General features: G+C 31.2%; 1 protein-coding gene and 2 long non-coding RNA genes across 3 annotated transcripts; all 3 read left to right on the top strand.

The window, feature by feature from the left end:
- The first annotated feature begins 425 nt into the window (after window positions 1-425).
- LOC103313660 (PI-stichotoxin-Hcr2m) lies at window positions 426-1,726 on the top strand. The gene is made up of 3 exons (XM_008197501.3): window positions 426-1,287; window positions 1,341-1,520; window positions 1,577-1,726. The coding sequence occupies exons 1-3, from the start codon at window positions 1,215-1,217 to the stop codon at window positions 1,582-1,584; spliced, it is 261 nt and encodes an 86-aa protein (XP_008195723.2). The 5' UTR covers window positions 426-1,214; the 3' UTR covers window positions 1,585-1,726.
- A 6,625-nt stretch (window positions 1,727-8,351) lies between these two features.
- On the top strand, window positions 8,352-9,083 carry LOC107398235 (uncharacterized). Its single transcript, XR_010333448.1, has 2 exons — window positions 8,352-8,776; window positions 8,829-9,083. It is a non-coding gene; the product is annotated as an uncharacterized LOC107398235 (long non-coding RNA).
- Window positions 9,084-10,444: 1,361 nt separating this feature from the next.
- LOC103313657 (uncharacterized) lies at window positions 10,445-10,986 on the top strand. Its single transcript, XR_010333455.1, has 3 exons — window positions 10,445-10,580; window positions 10,630-10,815; window positions 10,869-10,986. It is a non-coding gene; the product is annotated as an uncharacterized LOC103313657 (long non-coding RNA).
- Window positions 10,987-16,151: the final 5,165 nt, after the last annotated feature.

Raw genomic sequence — 16,151 nt, 5'->3', positions numbered from 1 at the left:
TATTTTGTTAATTAGATTGCTTCAAAGCATTGCTAAACTCCGGCAAATCAATTACCTACGCATGAATCACAAACGTTATTTCTTTAGAAACTCAAGTAAACATTTTTCTTATTAGAACATGTTTTATGTAAATGCATTCTTAAATGCTATTGTTTTCCAAGTTACGAGTTACTTACTGCTTATATTAACTACCTATAAAATGGAATGAAATTGAATTTTCTCTTAGTACTCCTATTAATGCCCAATAAAAGATAAAAACGGCAATATTTTGGTAATTGGTATATTATTTGAGTTGAATTGTTTATGTTTATATGTTTTATTAAATATAATTTAATTTAAAAATTCCTTAGACCAACAGAGAAAGTTTTATTTATCCATCAAGGTAAGTAATCAATATCACTTTTGGGTTCATTAATACTTGTTAAATAAAAATATGGTGTATCGAAACTGTGCATTAATTTAACGTGAAATAATGTTTTGGAACGAGGTACAAGAGGAGACTCGATGGCAGGATATTGTGTAAAATGTTATCCAAACATTTTGATTGGATGCATTTACGGTCAAGGTTTATTAGACTTGTGTCTCCCAAATTTAATGAAAACAATTAAATAAATTCTGTGTCAGGTTTTATCTGAGAGCAGGTTCTAAGATTGGAACGAATTAGGCGTAAATTAGAGAAACGTCTTTTCCCTCTGAGCTGGGCTTTTCCATTACTTTGCCTCTTCGTAGATTTGTTTATACCTAAGTAATTTAACACATTCGTAATCAGTTCCAAGTGATAAGTTTCGTATGAATGCGTTCATTAACCTTTTTTTTAATTAAATTCATTGAACTTCGTAGTTGTTACGTAATATCGTACTTGTAATGACAACAAAAATAATTCTGACCCAGTTTTTGTTGTCTGTCCTTCTGCCCAAAGTCCAGTGAACCCTCCATCCGATCGTTAGAGAATTAGGCGACTTCTTGTGGCCCTGTTTTGCCTTTTAAACCCAGATCGGTTGCGATAACCGGAGGGACATGTGAAAAACTATCTTCACTTGGAAATTATTACTTATTTTTCATTTGAAACGTTAATTGTTGTTTCCCTTTCTCAAAACGGTGGCCACCTCTGCATGATTTCACCTGTTCACCACGTGTGACTCCCTTTAAATACCGGCAATGCCGCTCTTCGCACGCTCAGTTTTATTAGAGAAATCGTCGAACACGTCCCATAAATGTATCACAAAATGTTGGTCTGTGTCATCGCCGCTCTCACAGTTTTTAACATTGTCTGCGCTATGCCGTCAGGTAAGCTAATATTTTAGGCGATGTGTGTATCAAAGTTTGGTTCGTTTTTTCAGAAACTCAAAACGCTTCAGTAATGTGCAAACTTCCTGAGGCTCGAGGACATTGCAGGGCGCTTTTGCCGCGTTGGAGATACGATCCTGCGACGGGGAAATGTCACGAATTCAAATTTGGGGGATGTGACGGCAACGGAAATAATTTCATGACGTACAAAGCTTGCATGAGTGTGTGTGCAGGTAAATGATTGGGGCAAAAACGAGAGGTTTGTTCACGAGATTTGGTCGTTTTTCAGGAGTTTGAAGAGAGAGGAGAGAATTTTGTGATACTGTATTAGTGTTCTTGATGTATTTATCTTAGTTTATTTATTGCGATAAGAGTATTACATGTTTATTTCGTGTACTGGAATTTTCTACAATTAATAAAAATTGTTATAAAAGCGAAAGGGCGTTTTTCTTTAAACACACCTATTTGATGATACAACTTGTGGGTAGTTTTCACACTTGAAATAAATTTCTGAAACAATTTAGAAAATGGCATCAATTTTATTTGTCTGTTATTTTGTGAAAATGATAATTAAAAAGAGTTTTAATTAAAAATACCGCCGCTTTGTGGTCCTGATGAGTATTTTAATGTACATACATACCTACAAAGATAATAACAATTATTTTCAAAGTGTTAAATTCACATAATGTTGAGATATTTACAAAAAATATTGCAACAACAATTGTTATATAATTTTTACGGTAAGTGCGAAGACTAGCAATTTAGGCGCTAAAATCTATATGTTTACAGGTCACGTACTATTTGCTTCATATAAGTTTAAACATAGAATGTAAGCGATCATTATGTTATTCCAAGTTTGCATGGGTTAACCACCACACATTTTGTAATAAAAACTATGGAAATGAAAATACTCGTTGTTCTTATTATGAAAGCACTTTGAAAATTTTTAAATTTGATTCCAGATTTTAGTTTGAATGTTTGGATGAAACAGATTTTTTAAGAGAAACAATTAATAAATAAATTACTTTACATGTCCTCACCTAAACTAACCCGAATTAGTTGATTTTTAAATGATAGCCATTTTTTTACAAAGTTACATAAGGTGAAACTTCTGAAGAGTTGTTGTTTATGAAAACAAATTTTTTTGTTGGTGACATTGTAAGCCTTCTTTTTAATTTCTGAATCCTAGATTATAAACACTATTTTTTGCTTCCTATAGCAACGTGTTTTAAATTAAAATGTTCCAACAAAAAAAATGAATAACGCTCAAAACGCGAAAGTTCTCAGGTGTTTTAGTAGGCAACTCGCATACGCTCGTTCCATAACGACTCCTGAACTTTAAACTTGTGTTTTTGAACTCGTATTATTAATAACTATTTTTTAATTTGTGATCACTTTCGTCGTTCATTACAAATGGCTCAAAAATTTGTGGTCATTTGGCATTAAAAATTTAACGGAAAAAGTAACTTATTTCAGGCAAAGTCGGGTAGATATGTCATGGTTGTGCTCGTCTCTAAGTAAAACACAGTTGAAAATCACTATTTGTTAAACCATTAAGTAAAAAACTGTGAGAGTTGATATACTTTTAAACAATCATAAAAAGTGCAAAAGTTCGTATTTTAAGTCAAATAGGTGAGACAACTTGAGGTTTTTCCAAGCAATTAAAGCCGTTTTTAAAAAAATACACGGTTAAAAAGTATCTTATTTTAGCGAGGTAAGTGCACAAATCGTCGTTTCTGGCTAAAATAAGGCAGCGTTTTCAAAGAATTTTGCTCGTTTTTAAGCAAAAACCTGCGCCATCTATATTACATCAATTTTAAAGTACTTTTCGATACCTAATTACAAAATTTCTGGTATTTCCAAAAAAATCTAGTAATTCCAGAAAAATTCTGTTATTTACAAGTACCAAGCTCCACTCAACTTAATAATTCTAAGTAGGTTACCTACATACTTATATAGCTATTTCCAAATAATTCTATTTTCGATTAATAAATAAAAATAATTAGTTTGTGCCTCAAATGCAGTTTCTTACGATTTTTTAAAATTTCGTGAGATAATTAATTTCGTATCAAATAGGGCAGTCCATAATTTTCATTTTATTTGCACCATGATTTCAAAATTGACTGTTTTTTTGTAGGTATAGGTATGAAGATTATCGGGAAGTTTATTTACGCATTTAGTATACTCATACGAGTAAACAACAAACATATTAATTTTTTTTATTTAAAACAATAAAACATTACAAAAGATTTTTTTTTATTTTTCAAAAATGATTGTTCGCCACGTGTGACTTCTTCTTTAAATACTGGCAATGCGACATTTCATTCGTTCAGTTTTACCAGAGAAATCGTCGAACACGTCTTTTAAAATGTATCGCAAAATATTAGTCTCTGTCATCGTCGCTCTCACAAATTTTTAACATTATAGTGCCTTCAAGTAAGATAATATTTTAGATGATGTGTGTATCAAAGTTTGTTTCGTTTTTTCAGAAACTCAAAACGCTTTAATATGTAAACTTCCTACGGATAAAGGACTTTGCCTGGCCCGTGCCCTGCGATGGAGGTACGATTTTAAGACAAAAAAATGTAACGCATTTACGTATGGGGGATGTCAAAGCAACAAAATTAGATTCATGTCATACAAAAATTGTATACTTGTTTGTGGAGATAAACTTCCAGAGATTTAATAACGAGATTTGATTCTTTTACAGAAGTTTAGGGAGAAAGGTAATACTGTATTACAAGTTTTACACAAATTAAAATTGTTGTAAATGTGAAATGACGCTTTTATTTAAATACACCTTTTTGAAAATACAAAATGTAGTTTTATTCCTTTTTATTTTATTTGTCCTGACATATTCTCCATACAATTTAATAATTCTCAGCAGGTACATGTTCCCAAAGTATTTCAAGCATTTTTGATTAGTTGGTGCCTCAAATTAATTTTGTAAGATTATTAAATCCGTATCAAATGGTGGAAAAACGAAAAATATGGACAGTCCAGATTTTAAGATTACTTTTAAAAATAAAGTTCTTGGTAGTATTGAGATTATCGGGAAGTTTATTTACGCATTTATACTTATACGAGAATACATATAACTTTTATTTAACACAATAAAAATACCTACACAATTGTTATTTCCCTTTCTTACAATTGGTGCATGATTGTAGTTGTTCGCAACATTTCACACGCTCAGTTTTTTTATCAGAGAAATCGTCTAACTCGTCTCAAAAAATGTATCGCAAAATGTTAGTCTCCGTCATCGTCATTCTTACAATTTTTGAGATTGTCTGCGGCATGCCGGCAAGTAAGTTAGTATTTTACATGATACGTGTATCAAAGTTTGGTTCGTTTTTTCAGAAACTGTAAACGCTTCAATAATTTGCCAACTTCCTGAGGTTAAAGGACCTTGCAGGGCGCTTTTCTGGCGATGGAGTTACGATCCTGTGACAAAAACATGTCATGAATTTGTATTTGGGGGATGTAAAGGCAACGGAAATAATTTCGAGTCATACAATGATTGTATGAGTGTTTGTGCAGGTAAATGATTGGGGCAAAAACAAGAGATTCGTTCACGAGATTTGGTCGTTTTACAGGAGAGTGAGGAGAGAGGAGAAAATTTTGTGATACTGTATTAGAAAAGTTCTTGGTGTATTTATCTTAGTTTATTTGTTGCGATAAGAGTATTACATGTTTATTTCATATACTGGAATTTTCTATAATGAATAAAAATTGTTCTAAAAAGTAAAAGGGCGTCTTTTTTTAAACACACCTTTTTGATAATACAACTTGTGGGTAGTTTTCACACTTGAAATAAATTTCTGAAACAATTTAGAAAATGGCATCAATTTTATTTATCTGTTATTTTGTGAAAATGATAATTAAAAAGAGTTTTAATTAAAAATATCGCCGCTTTGTGATCCTGATGAGTATTTTAATGTACATACATACCTACAAAAATAATAACAATTATTTTCAAAGTGTTAAATTCACATAATGTTGAGATATTTGCAAAGGATATTGCAACAACTGTTATATAATTTTTACGGTAAGTGCGAAGACTTGCAATTTAGACGCTGAAATCTATATGTTTACAGGTCACGTACTATTTGTTTAATATAAGTTTAAACATAGAATGTAAGTGATCATTATGTTATTCCAAGTTTGCATGGGTTGACCACCACACATTTTGTAATAAAAACTATGGAAATGAGAATACTCGTTGTTCTAATTATGAAAGCACATTGAAAATTTTTAAATTTGATTCCAGATTTTAATTTGAATGTTTGGATGAAACAGATTTTTGAAGAGAAACAATTAATAAATAAATTACTTTACATGTCACCACCGAAACTTACTAGAATTAGTTGATATTTAAATAATAGAATTTGTTTTACAAAGTTACATAAGGTGAAATTTCTGGAGAGTTGTTGTTTATGAAAAAAACAAATTTTTTGTTGGTGACATTGTAAGCCTTCTTTTTAATTACTGAATCCTAGATTTTTGCTTCCTATAGCAACGTGTTTTAAATTAAAATGTTCTAACAAAAAAAAATTGAATAACACTGAAAACGCGAAAATTCTTAGGTGTCTAAGTAAGCAACACGCATACGCTCGTTGCATAACGACTCCTGAACTTTAAGCTTGTGTTTTCGCACCCGTATTATTAATAACTACTTTTTAATTTGTGATCAGTTTCGTCGTTCATTACAAATGGCACAAAAATTTGTGGTCATTTGGCACTAAAAATTTAATGGAAAAAGTAACTCATTTCAGGCAATGTCGGGTAGATATGTCATGGTTGTGTTCGTCTTTAAGTAAAACACAGTTGAAAATCACTATTTGTTAAACCATTAAGTAAAAAACTGTGAGATTTGATCTACTTTTAAGCAATCATAAAAAGTGCAAAAGTTCGTATTTTAAGTCAAATAGGTAAGACAACCTGAGGCTTTTCCAAGGAATTATAGTCGTTTTTAAAAACATACACGGTTAAAAAGTATCTTATTTTAGCGAAGTAAGTGCAAAAATCGTCGTTTCTGGCTAAAATAAGGCAGCGTTTTCAAAGAATTTTGCTCGTTTTTAAGCAAAAACCTGTGCCATCAATATTGCATCAATTTTAAAGTACTTTTCGATAACTAATTACAAAATTTCTGGTATTTCCAAAAAAGTCTAGTAATTCCAGAAAAATTCTGTTATTTACAAGTACCAAGCTCCACTCAACTTAATAATTCTAAGTAGGTTACCTACATACTTATATAGCTATTTCCAAATAATTCTATTTTCGATTAATAAATAAAAATAATTAGTTTGTGCCTCAAATGCAGTTTCTTACGATTTTTTTAAATTTCGTGAGATAATTAATTTCGTATCAAATAGGGCAGTCCATAATTTTCATTTTATTTGCACCATAATTTCAAAATTGATTGTTTTCTAGTAAGTATATGTATAAAGATTATCGGAAAGTTTATTTACGCATTTAGAATACTCATACGAGTAAACAATAAGCGTATTACGTTTTTTATTTAAAACATTAAAACATTACAATAAAATTGTTTTCATTTTTCAAAAACAATTGATCACCACGTGTGACTTCCCTTTTAAATACTGGCAATGCTCGATCAGTTTTCCCAGAGAAATCGCCGAACACGTCTTTTAAAATGTATCGCAAAATATTAGTCTCTGTCATCGTCGCTCTCACAGTTTTTAACATTGTCTGTGGTATAGTGCTTTACAGTAAGTTAATATTTTAGATGATGTGTGTATCAAAGTTTGTTTCGTTTTTTCAGAAACTGAAACCGATGCAATGATATGTATGCTTCCTGAGGTTAAAGGACTTTGCAAGGCGCGTATCCTGCGATGGAGATACGATCCTGTGGCAAAAACATGTCATAAATTTGTATATGGAGGATGTAAAGGCAACAAAAATAATTTCAAGTCATACGATAATTGTATGGGTCTTTGTGCAGGTAAATGATTTGCGTAAAAACAGAGGAGAGAATTTTGAGAATATTGTCACAAGTTCTACACAAATTAATAAAATTGCTATAAATGTAAAATGACGCTTTTATTTAAACATACCTGTTTGAAAATACAAAATGGAGCTTTCACACTTTGAAAACAAATTTAAAAAATAATAAAAGAAAATAACGTAACAGTCATTATATTATATATTTGCAGAGGATATATTCAAACTAATAATGCAATTTAATTTTTTTTGAATTGCTTACTATGCAAAAGTAAGTACAAAAATTTGCAATAAGTAACCGTAACCTTTAATCAATATTATAGGAGCAGGGTAGTATTAAAATCTCTTACTAATAAATTTAAAAAAGGTTTGATGAATTAAAAGTGATTTAATCGGCATGTAACTCAGTAAAAACTGTTTAAAAAATATCCGAGATGTGCTTATATAATTGATAAAAAACATACTGTTTATTTACGTGTGTGTTATTAATAAAATTATGTTTTTGCAATATTTTAATAAATCAATTAGTCCACAAATATTGAAACCAAATTGTAATTATAATAATGCGTCTATTAGTGATAATCACACCGGAAGGTCCTAGACAAAACAGCCGCGATCCTTGCTAAATAGCTTATTGGCAATATATCTTGACGTCAAATAAGTGTAAGGCAATTCCGCTATCTCGCCCATAAATTTTCACCTAGATATTTTGATACATCAATAATAATAGATAACCCAGTCCCTCGGGACCGCACCATAAGGTCCTTCCTGATCCTTTATACACACCGCGCCGGCAAGGTAATGCTTTTACTGGCAAATCTCCTGGCCGTTCTGTGATTATTCCGATCCTGACTAATCACCAAAGTGTTGGTGTCCAGCTTTCATTACTGGATGATCCATCACGAGATGGTGTTGAAGTCCGGAGGATGTATTCTATCTGTCAGATGCAGGACAAAATAGATGTGCATTTGCACCACCACCGATACATGTAAATACATATTAATAACATCAGATTAATGAGCGCCGCCAATGCTAATAGCCTGTTAATTAAGACCCATCAAATTATGAATGGCGGGATGTGCAATCATCCCTCCGTTATATGCTAATTCATTTTTGATGGGCACGTCAATTAACGTTTGACAGTCGTAAACGCGCTAAATTGGAGGTAAAAACGCCAAGGAGCACTCCATGTAACAGAAAATCAAGCTTTAAAAAATCCATAATTCTAATTACAATTTCAAATCCGCTATACAGCAGTACAGTTTGAATCGTAAATGTAATGGCTTATTTTATTGGTAGTTAAAGTTTGTTGACTGAAGTATTGATGAAGGTAAAAACTGCTGGTTACTATTTCTGAATTGTTCTTTTTGGTAATCATATTTTATGACCACCACGTGTAACCGGCGTATAACTATATATAATCAGTTCGGTTTTATCAGAGAAATCGTCGAACCTTTAACAAAAATGTACCACAAGTTGTTGGTCTCTGTTGTGGTTGTGGTCGCAATTTTTACCAGTGTTTGCGGTAATCATAAGTTTTTTTTTAGTAATTCATAATGATTGGATGGTGCTTTTAGAAACCAAACCCGGTAGAGAAATATGCTATCTTCCTCTAATCACAACTGCCTGTACCACGATATTTCGCGAACTCAGCTTTTGGTACGATGCTGAGCTAGTTAATTGTTTGCCAATTCCATTTGGACAATGTAGTGCCAATGAGAATAAGAATGCTTTTCGGTCGTACGAAGATTGCGTGAATTTTTGTATTCGTAAAGATTGGCTTTTTTAATGCTTTATTTACAAAATAAATAAAAAATACTTGTCTAATCATGGTACAATATTTTGTTTGAACTCCTTATCTAGGATTTGTGAAAAATAAGAAGAGAGATTTATATCTGTAGTCAAGCAACCGACGCATGTCAGTCAAAGACGCAGAAAACTTTACAAATAGTTATTTACTTAATGAGTTTGAGTGTAAATCGGACGCTTTATTTCACGAGTGGATTTTTAAACCACGAGTGAAAACGAGTGGTTTATCATTCACGAGGCGAAATCGATTTACACAAAAACGAGTTGAATACAACATTTTATTCTTCGAAATAGACTCAGCAAGGCTTAAAATTGCTTTAAATTTGTTAAAAATAATTTGACGTTTTGTACTGAAAAATGCCAAACAGTTGTCAAAACTTTCTTACACAGGAGAAAAACCGTAAATTTTGACAGTGTCGAAGAATAAAAAAAATTAATTGAAATTTACATTATATTTAATTGTTAATAGAAGTAGAGTAATATAGTTCCTACACAATTGTCGTGGTTTGTTATCTGATATTTATTGTACAAATTTTGGCATTCAGGAGCTGCAAGAATTATAAAATCACTCTTTTTGACCCTTCTTTTACACTGACTATTAAAAAGGCAATTCAGGTTTTATAGTAATTAGTTTTATGTGTGGGTAATCTTATTTATTTAAATATATAAAAACATAGCAAATTTTAGTTGTGTTTATTAAAAAGAACAATTAAAAGTAAAAAATAAATAAACAAATATTTAAATTTCGCGACAAATGAGTAGGACATACTCCACTCTAGCAGATGGAGCTACCGTTTTCACAGCATACTAAGATCCCCTCTATACGTAAGTACACAGGGTGTATCAGAAATCAAAAATACGGTCTTATTTTAACAGGTAACAGAACTCAATAAGTAAAACATTTTTTCTGCTTGTAGTTTTTCAATAAAAAATTCGCAAATTTACTTAAAATTTGAGAAAAAATAACATGCTGAAACGGACAATTTAAACAATTTAAAACAACAATGAAAATTGTTGCTATGAATACATAGCACAAAAGAAAAGAGGAAAACAGTGAAAATATTAAATAAAAATTTTGCAAAACGTTATACAGAAAAGTTGTTGTATTTCATGAGTTTTATTACGTGATAAAATTAACACACATATTTCTGATACAACCTGTATATTATCCATGTTGCGCTAAATTGGAGGTAAAAACGCCAAGGAACATAAAATCAAAGCTTTTTGAAATCCCATACTCTAATTAAAATTTCAAATTTGAATCGTAAATATAATGGCTTGTTTTACTGGTAGTTAAAGTTATCGGGTATTGATGATGTAGGTAAAAACTATAGGGTGCTATTTCTTTTTTTTTGGTAATTACCTTTTTATAATTTTATGACACCACGTATAACCGGCGTATAACTCTTTCTATATTCAGTTCGGTTTTATCAGAGAACTCGTCGAAACCCTTAAGAAAATGTACCACAAGTTGTTGGTCTCTGTTGTGGTAGTCGTTGCAATTTTTGCCACTGTTTGCGGTGATAATGTGTTTTTTAGTTTTAATTTCTATTCGGTTTGTTCTTTCAGAACCTCAACACGCTGAAGAAGTATGTAGTCTTCCTGAAGAGACAATAATCTGTAATTTGTGGAATCACAACTTCCACTGGAGGTACGAGGCTCCGTTACGCAATTGTGTGCGAGTTGGAGCTGGCCTATGCCTTGTCAATAGAAATGGTTTCGGGACGTACGAGGAGTGCATGACGTTTTGTAGAGGTAAATGATTGGTTTGTTTAATGCTTTATTTGCAAGATTTGTTTGATCTAAAGGGGTGGAACCGAGGATGCAACCTGACTGCTCTGACAGTGACGAGGATGAGGCAGACTGTACACCTACTGACAACAAATAAGAATAATAACGTTTTCGAAAATAAAGCTTAAGAACCTTGCTCTTTTTTTAATTAAAATTTTAAATCTGATACAATTTGAATTGAAAATTTTATGATCGGTAATTGATTGGTATGTTATCGAGGACTGGTAAGTGTTTGTTGTAACAGTGGAGGTGTAGATGGTGCCGATAGATCACGACGTAAGGCCTCAGGTGCGGCATTTGCATAATAACGTAGGCAGCAACGCCGCCGCTTCCGAACACCGCCATGCTAATTGCAATCACTATTTGCAATTAAAAAGAACCACTTAGTAATTAGTACATTGATTTACAGCGACGTTACTAAGATTTGTGGGCCTTTTTAGCACGCTGGTGCACAGAAGGCCGATATTTACCCAAAATTCATTCACCCACTTACGCATTTATTTATTCCAAAGCCAAATGGAGGGTAGCGGGAGCGCAAAGCTAAGGGGCGATTTTCTGATCTAGAGACCGGATTTAAGACTTTAAAATATACAAAAAGACAATAAAACATAAAATAATTGTAATAGAAAAATACGTCAAAAAATAAAGAAATATTTAGATAGCATTTAACCTACAGGTCAAAATATACAAGGTGTCTCAGCTAAGACTTTCGAGCTTAATATCTCAGTTATTTGTCAACGGATTGTTATGAAATTTAGAATGCACATATTTTAGGAGGTGGTCTTTCAATTAGGGACAAAAAAGTGACCTCAAGTTAAAAAATGAAATTTTAAAACACATTTATTTTATTTAAAATTAAGCCAAATTACCGATGGATCGGTAAACCCCGAAAAATAAATGGCCACACAAAAAATTAACCAAATCGCTCGGCTGATCCAACAAAAAAATTAAATATTGTTGTTAAAAATGATTCCAAGTTTTTATAGTAATTTGGTCACCTTTTGAAACAATTGATGAAGGATTTCTATGCGGCATTTTGTGTTCCACTGAAAAAAACTGTCAAAAGAGTGTGCGCTGTCAGAAAAGTAAAATTGTTTTAATTTGGTGAAATTACTTTAAAAACCAACAACAGTGGCTGAAATTTCTGTGTTGTTGAAAAAGGAATTAATATTCGCCTATGGAAAGTCTCGTTGGACTTTTTGTGAAATGTTATTTATGAAAGTTGAAGTTAAAAAAAATCGCCAATAATTATTATTTGGAAACGATGAAATAGTTGGGGCCGTAATTCAAGCTTTTGACGAGAATCCAATCAGCAGTGTACGAAACATTTCCAACGTCCTGAATGTTCAAGTATCTAGAATGTTTCAGTTGTTGTTCAGTCTTTTAGTCCTTTTTGAAAGAATTAAAGCATCCAGTACCAAAAAAAGTTAAAAATATTTTTAACGTTGTATGGGTGAGAGATAATTGTGAAATGTCCCTTGCGTGACAGTTACATTTCTGCGAGTAGGATTGACCAAAATTCAATGGTAGTGCTCATTTGTCTCATAGAGATCTACGCATTTGCATCTGTACCCACGTTTAACAGTGTGTTTCTCATTTTTCTCGCGAAACAGACATCTTCTACAAACGAGTTTTTTCTGACAGCATTTTTCACTGACGATAATTTTTTTAATATGTCTTAAAAGGCTTAACATTTTAAAAAACCATGTAAAAATTACGTTTTTAAGACTTGAGTTGTTGCATTAATTGGATTTTAATCTTTATCTTCTAAAATATCTACATTTTAAATTTCATAAAAATCTGTTGACAAATATCTGAGATATCAGGCTCGAAAGTCTTAGCCGAGACACCCTGTATGTGTTTAAAGAATAGAAAAAAAATTAGAAATAGTGGTTTCAAGACAAAATACATTTTATTTGTAAAAAATCTTGTGTACTAACTCTGTCCTGTCTGAAAGCTCTAATTAATAACTCAAAGCAAGAATTCGTCTGGCTTATTTTGTTAATTTAATTGTGTGAATAGAGTGTTTTTTTAATAAAAAAGTTTTTTTTATTCTCCAAAGTTTATTTTTCATTTCTTTCCTCTTCTCCCATCCCGGTAACATTTTGGCGCATATCAGTTAACTGTGGGTAGTGTTAATGAAGCGAATTAATTAGTTTTTGCGATTATTTATTGTTGGCATTCGCTCGGAATAGTCCGATATTTTTGGCTGAATAGTTCTGGCAAGCGCGCGTCCCGATTTTGTATATCGCATCGCATGCACGTAATAAGTTTACATAATTCACGTGTAAATTAATATTTAGCCCAACAACGTTATTCCAATTAAGCGGCGCGCTATTAAATAACACAAATTCTCGTAATTAGGCGAATAATAGGGCTGAGGCATGTGTCTGTTGCGACTATGTGCCGGCTCTCGCATTATTCCTGTATGAAGTTTTTGATGATTTAATGAAGCACCAACTACAATAAATAAATCTCCGCTGGTATGTGTGCATATAATGGCGGTCGAGATTTTACAGCCGCACAACGTCTCCTTTCCGGATTCCTGGAGTGTGTCGCAAACAGCGGAGCGTTCCGGGGATGGCGGACCTCAGGTGCTACACGAATACACTCTGATTACAAAACTAATTATAAACGCTACTTAAAAGCCAGTCTATATATTAATAATATTATTTATTTGGGCGCCGGGCCGTAAACCTGCCGCTGCTGCACTCAATTTCTCTTATTTATTGCAAAAATTCGTACAAATTGGGGCGTTCGCGCGGATCAACAAACAATTACCGACAATTTTGTTATGTTTATTGCCCACATTTTAATGCAACTACTGACAACTGATGCGCTAAATCGATTACGGATACGTATGCTGTGCACGTCTCTTCATTAATATCGATTACGTATTTGCTAAATGCATTGTTCATATCAGGTGCCAAACACCAAACTCAGACCGATATTCAACACCCAGTCGCCATAATTCCCAGCGTGAGCTAACACAAATTGTCCATCCCACATTTGACAAAATCTGTTCTAAGCTTAGATGTTTTAGCAAATTTTTTGATCGCACTTAGGTTTAATAATAATAATAATAATAATAATAATAATAATAATAATAATAATAATAATAATAATAATAATAATAATAATAATAATAATAATAATAATAATAATAATAATAATAATAATAATAATAATAATAATAATAATAATAATAATAATAATAATAATAATAATAATAATAATAATAATAATAATAATAATAATAATAATAATAATAATAATAATAATAATAATAATAATAATAATAATAATAATAATAATAATAATAATAATAATAATAATAATAATAATAATAATAATAATAATAATAATAATAATAATAATAATAATAATAATAATAATAATAATAATAATAATAATAATAATAATAATAATAATAATAATAATAATAATAATAATAATAATAATAATAATAATAATAATAATAATAATAATAATAATAATAATAATAATAATAATAATAATAATAATAATAATAATAATAATAATAATAATAATAATAATAATAATAATAATAATAATAATAATAATAATAATAATAATAATAATAATAATAATAATAATAATAATAATAATAATAATAATAATAATAATAATAATAATAATAATAGTACTAAATTTTCTTATAAGCTAGCGCTTAATTTTTCTAATCTATAACAGCGTTTAATGTGTTTTATAAGTGTTTTTTTATTTATAAGCAAAGGATCATCTGTGAAGGTATACTTTTGGTAGTCATTTTTTAGTTTTAGCGAGAAATTGTCTAAGAAATAAATTTTCTCTCAAAAATTATTTGGAATAGAATATATAAAAATCAGAATAATTTAATTAATTTTTCTGAGATTAATCTAATTAATAATGTTTGAATAACATAAGTAGTAAATTAAAAAATCTAACCGGCTTGTTTGCAATAAATGTTACTAGGCCATTTGCTCTAAAAGCGGGACAAGGTGTCGGTTTGGACTGAATAATTGCCGTCTAGACAGAATGACTCGAAGGGTTTGTGAAAGAGTAGAAAATTTTGCGGTTGTCTGGGCGTTATCTTGCGTTTCCTGTTGTGGTGCCGTTTTCAGAAATTCGTTAATTTCAGCGGCTGCAGAACTGTTATCGACGATACACAAATTTCATCATCATAAACTGGCGTCCACATTTCCTAGCCGTATTTTTAGCGAAAAGCACATACTATGGTGATGTTTTGCAAAGATAAGCTGCGTTTTGTCACGTAGTCGTTTCAATATAAAACGAACTTTATGATTAGTAAATGTAACATCGTCTCTAAAAACTACATTCGCGATACGTTTGCGAGATGTATAAATACCAGCATCTAGGTGTATGGAGACAACGTTATATCGGAATGAACATCCCCTTTTCCATTTTTAAAAATAGAGTTTTATAGTGCGTCAGGTTTGACAATTGGTTATGTGGCGCTTTGTTTAAGTTTTCCAACGGAACACAGATGGCAGGCAGCGTCGGTGTCGTCGCTTTGTTGCTGGCTTACAATATGCTTCCTGAGAGATACGCCGCCGTTCATTTCCCTGCCATTGTCTTAGAGGGACGCCTTCGACGCTCCGCTCACGCCTTTTTAACGACGAATCGGCTTTTGCACCGCAACGTTTTACAAACTGTTAATTAACTCTTGGGCTTCTCGCACACGTTACTGCGAAAAATAACACAACAAAATAACGCGTCACCTCACACCTTTACCATTGTAATTAATTATGAAACCTTTTCCAGTTAGATTCTATTATATTCATTTTTAAAGTGCTATTAATTTTTGATTTCAAAACAGAAATAACAATTTTTGTAGTCCAATGGAGATCAAATTTATATTACTTAAGTAATCTTAATCTTAAGTATCTAGTTTTAAAATTGATTTTACAAAGTAAATAAAATATAAAATTTTAAGTACATATTAGTATTTGCTTCCTTTGTGAATACCACCTATTGCTATGCTTAAAAGACTCGATAAAAATAGTATTAAATTGACTTTGAATCTTAATGATTCAAATAATCATTTGGTGCTTTTTACAGAAAATTGTTATTACATACAGAGTGTCCCAGAGATGTGAAAAAGTCTACTATTGACCTTTAAGATCCGTTTTATAGAAAGCTTTGTTAAAATTTAATTCGTTAAATTTCGTTAAAAGTTAACAACCCGAATAAACCAATCACATTTGTTCAATATTGTCACGTGATCAGTTAATCACGCAGTTAATTGCGAATTAAATTAATGACGCTTCTATAAACCG

The sequence above is a fragment of the Tribolium castaneum genome, chromosome 3, assembly GCF_031307605.1.
Source record: "Tribolium castaneum strain GA2 chromosome 3, icTriCast1.1, whole genome shotgun sequence".
Lineage (NCBI taxonomy): Eukaryota > Metazoa > Arthropoda > Insecta > Coleoptera > Tenebrionidae > Tribolium > Tribolium castaneum.
The sequence above is the reverse complement of the archived record's forward strand: the minus strand, read 5'-3'. Positions and strand labels throughout refer to the sequence as shown.

Bases quoted from the DNA above. Each gene is read 5' to 3' on its own strand.
- LOC103313660 (XM_008197501.3), top strand. From the start codon at position 1,215: ATGTATCACAAAATGTTGGTCTGTGTCATCGCCGCTCTCACAGTTTTT. The intron at 1,288-1,340 runs GTAAGCTAATAT...TCGTTTTTTCAG, and splicing joins TGTCTGCGCTATGCCGTCAG to AAACTCAAAACGCTTCAGTA.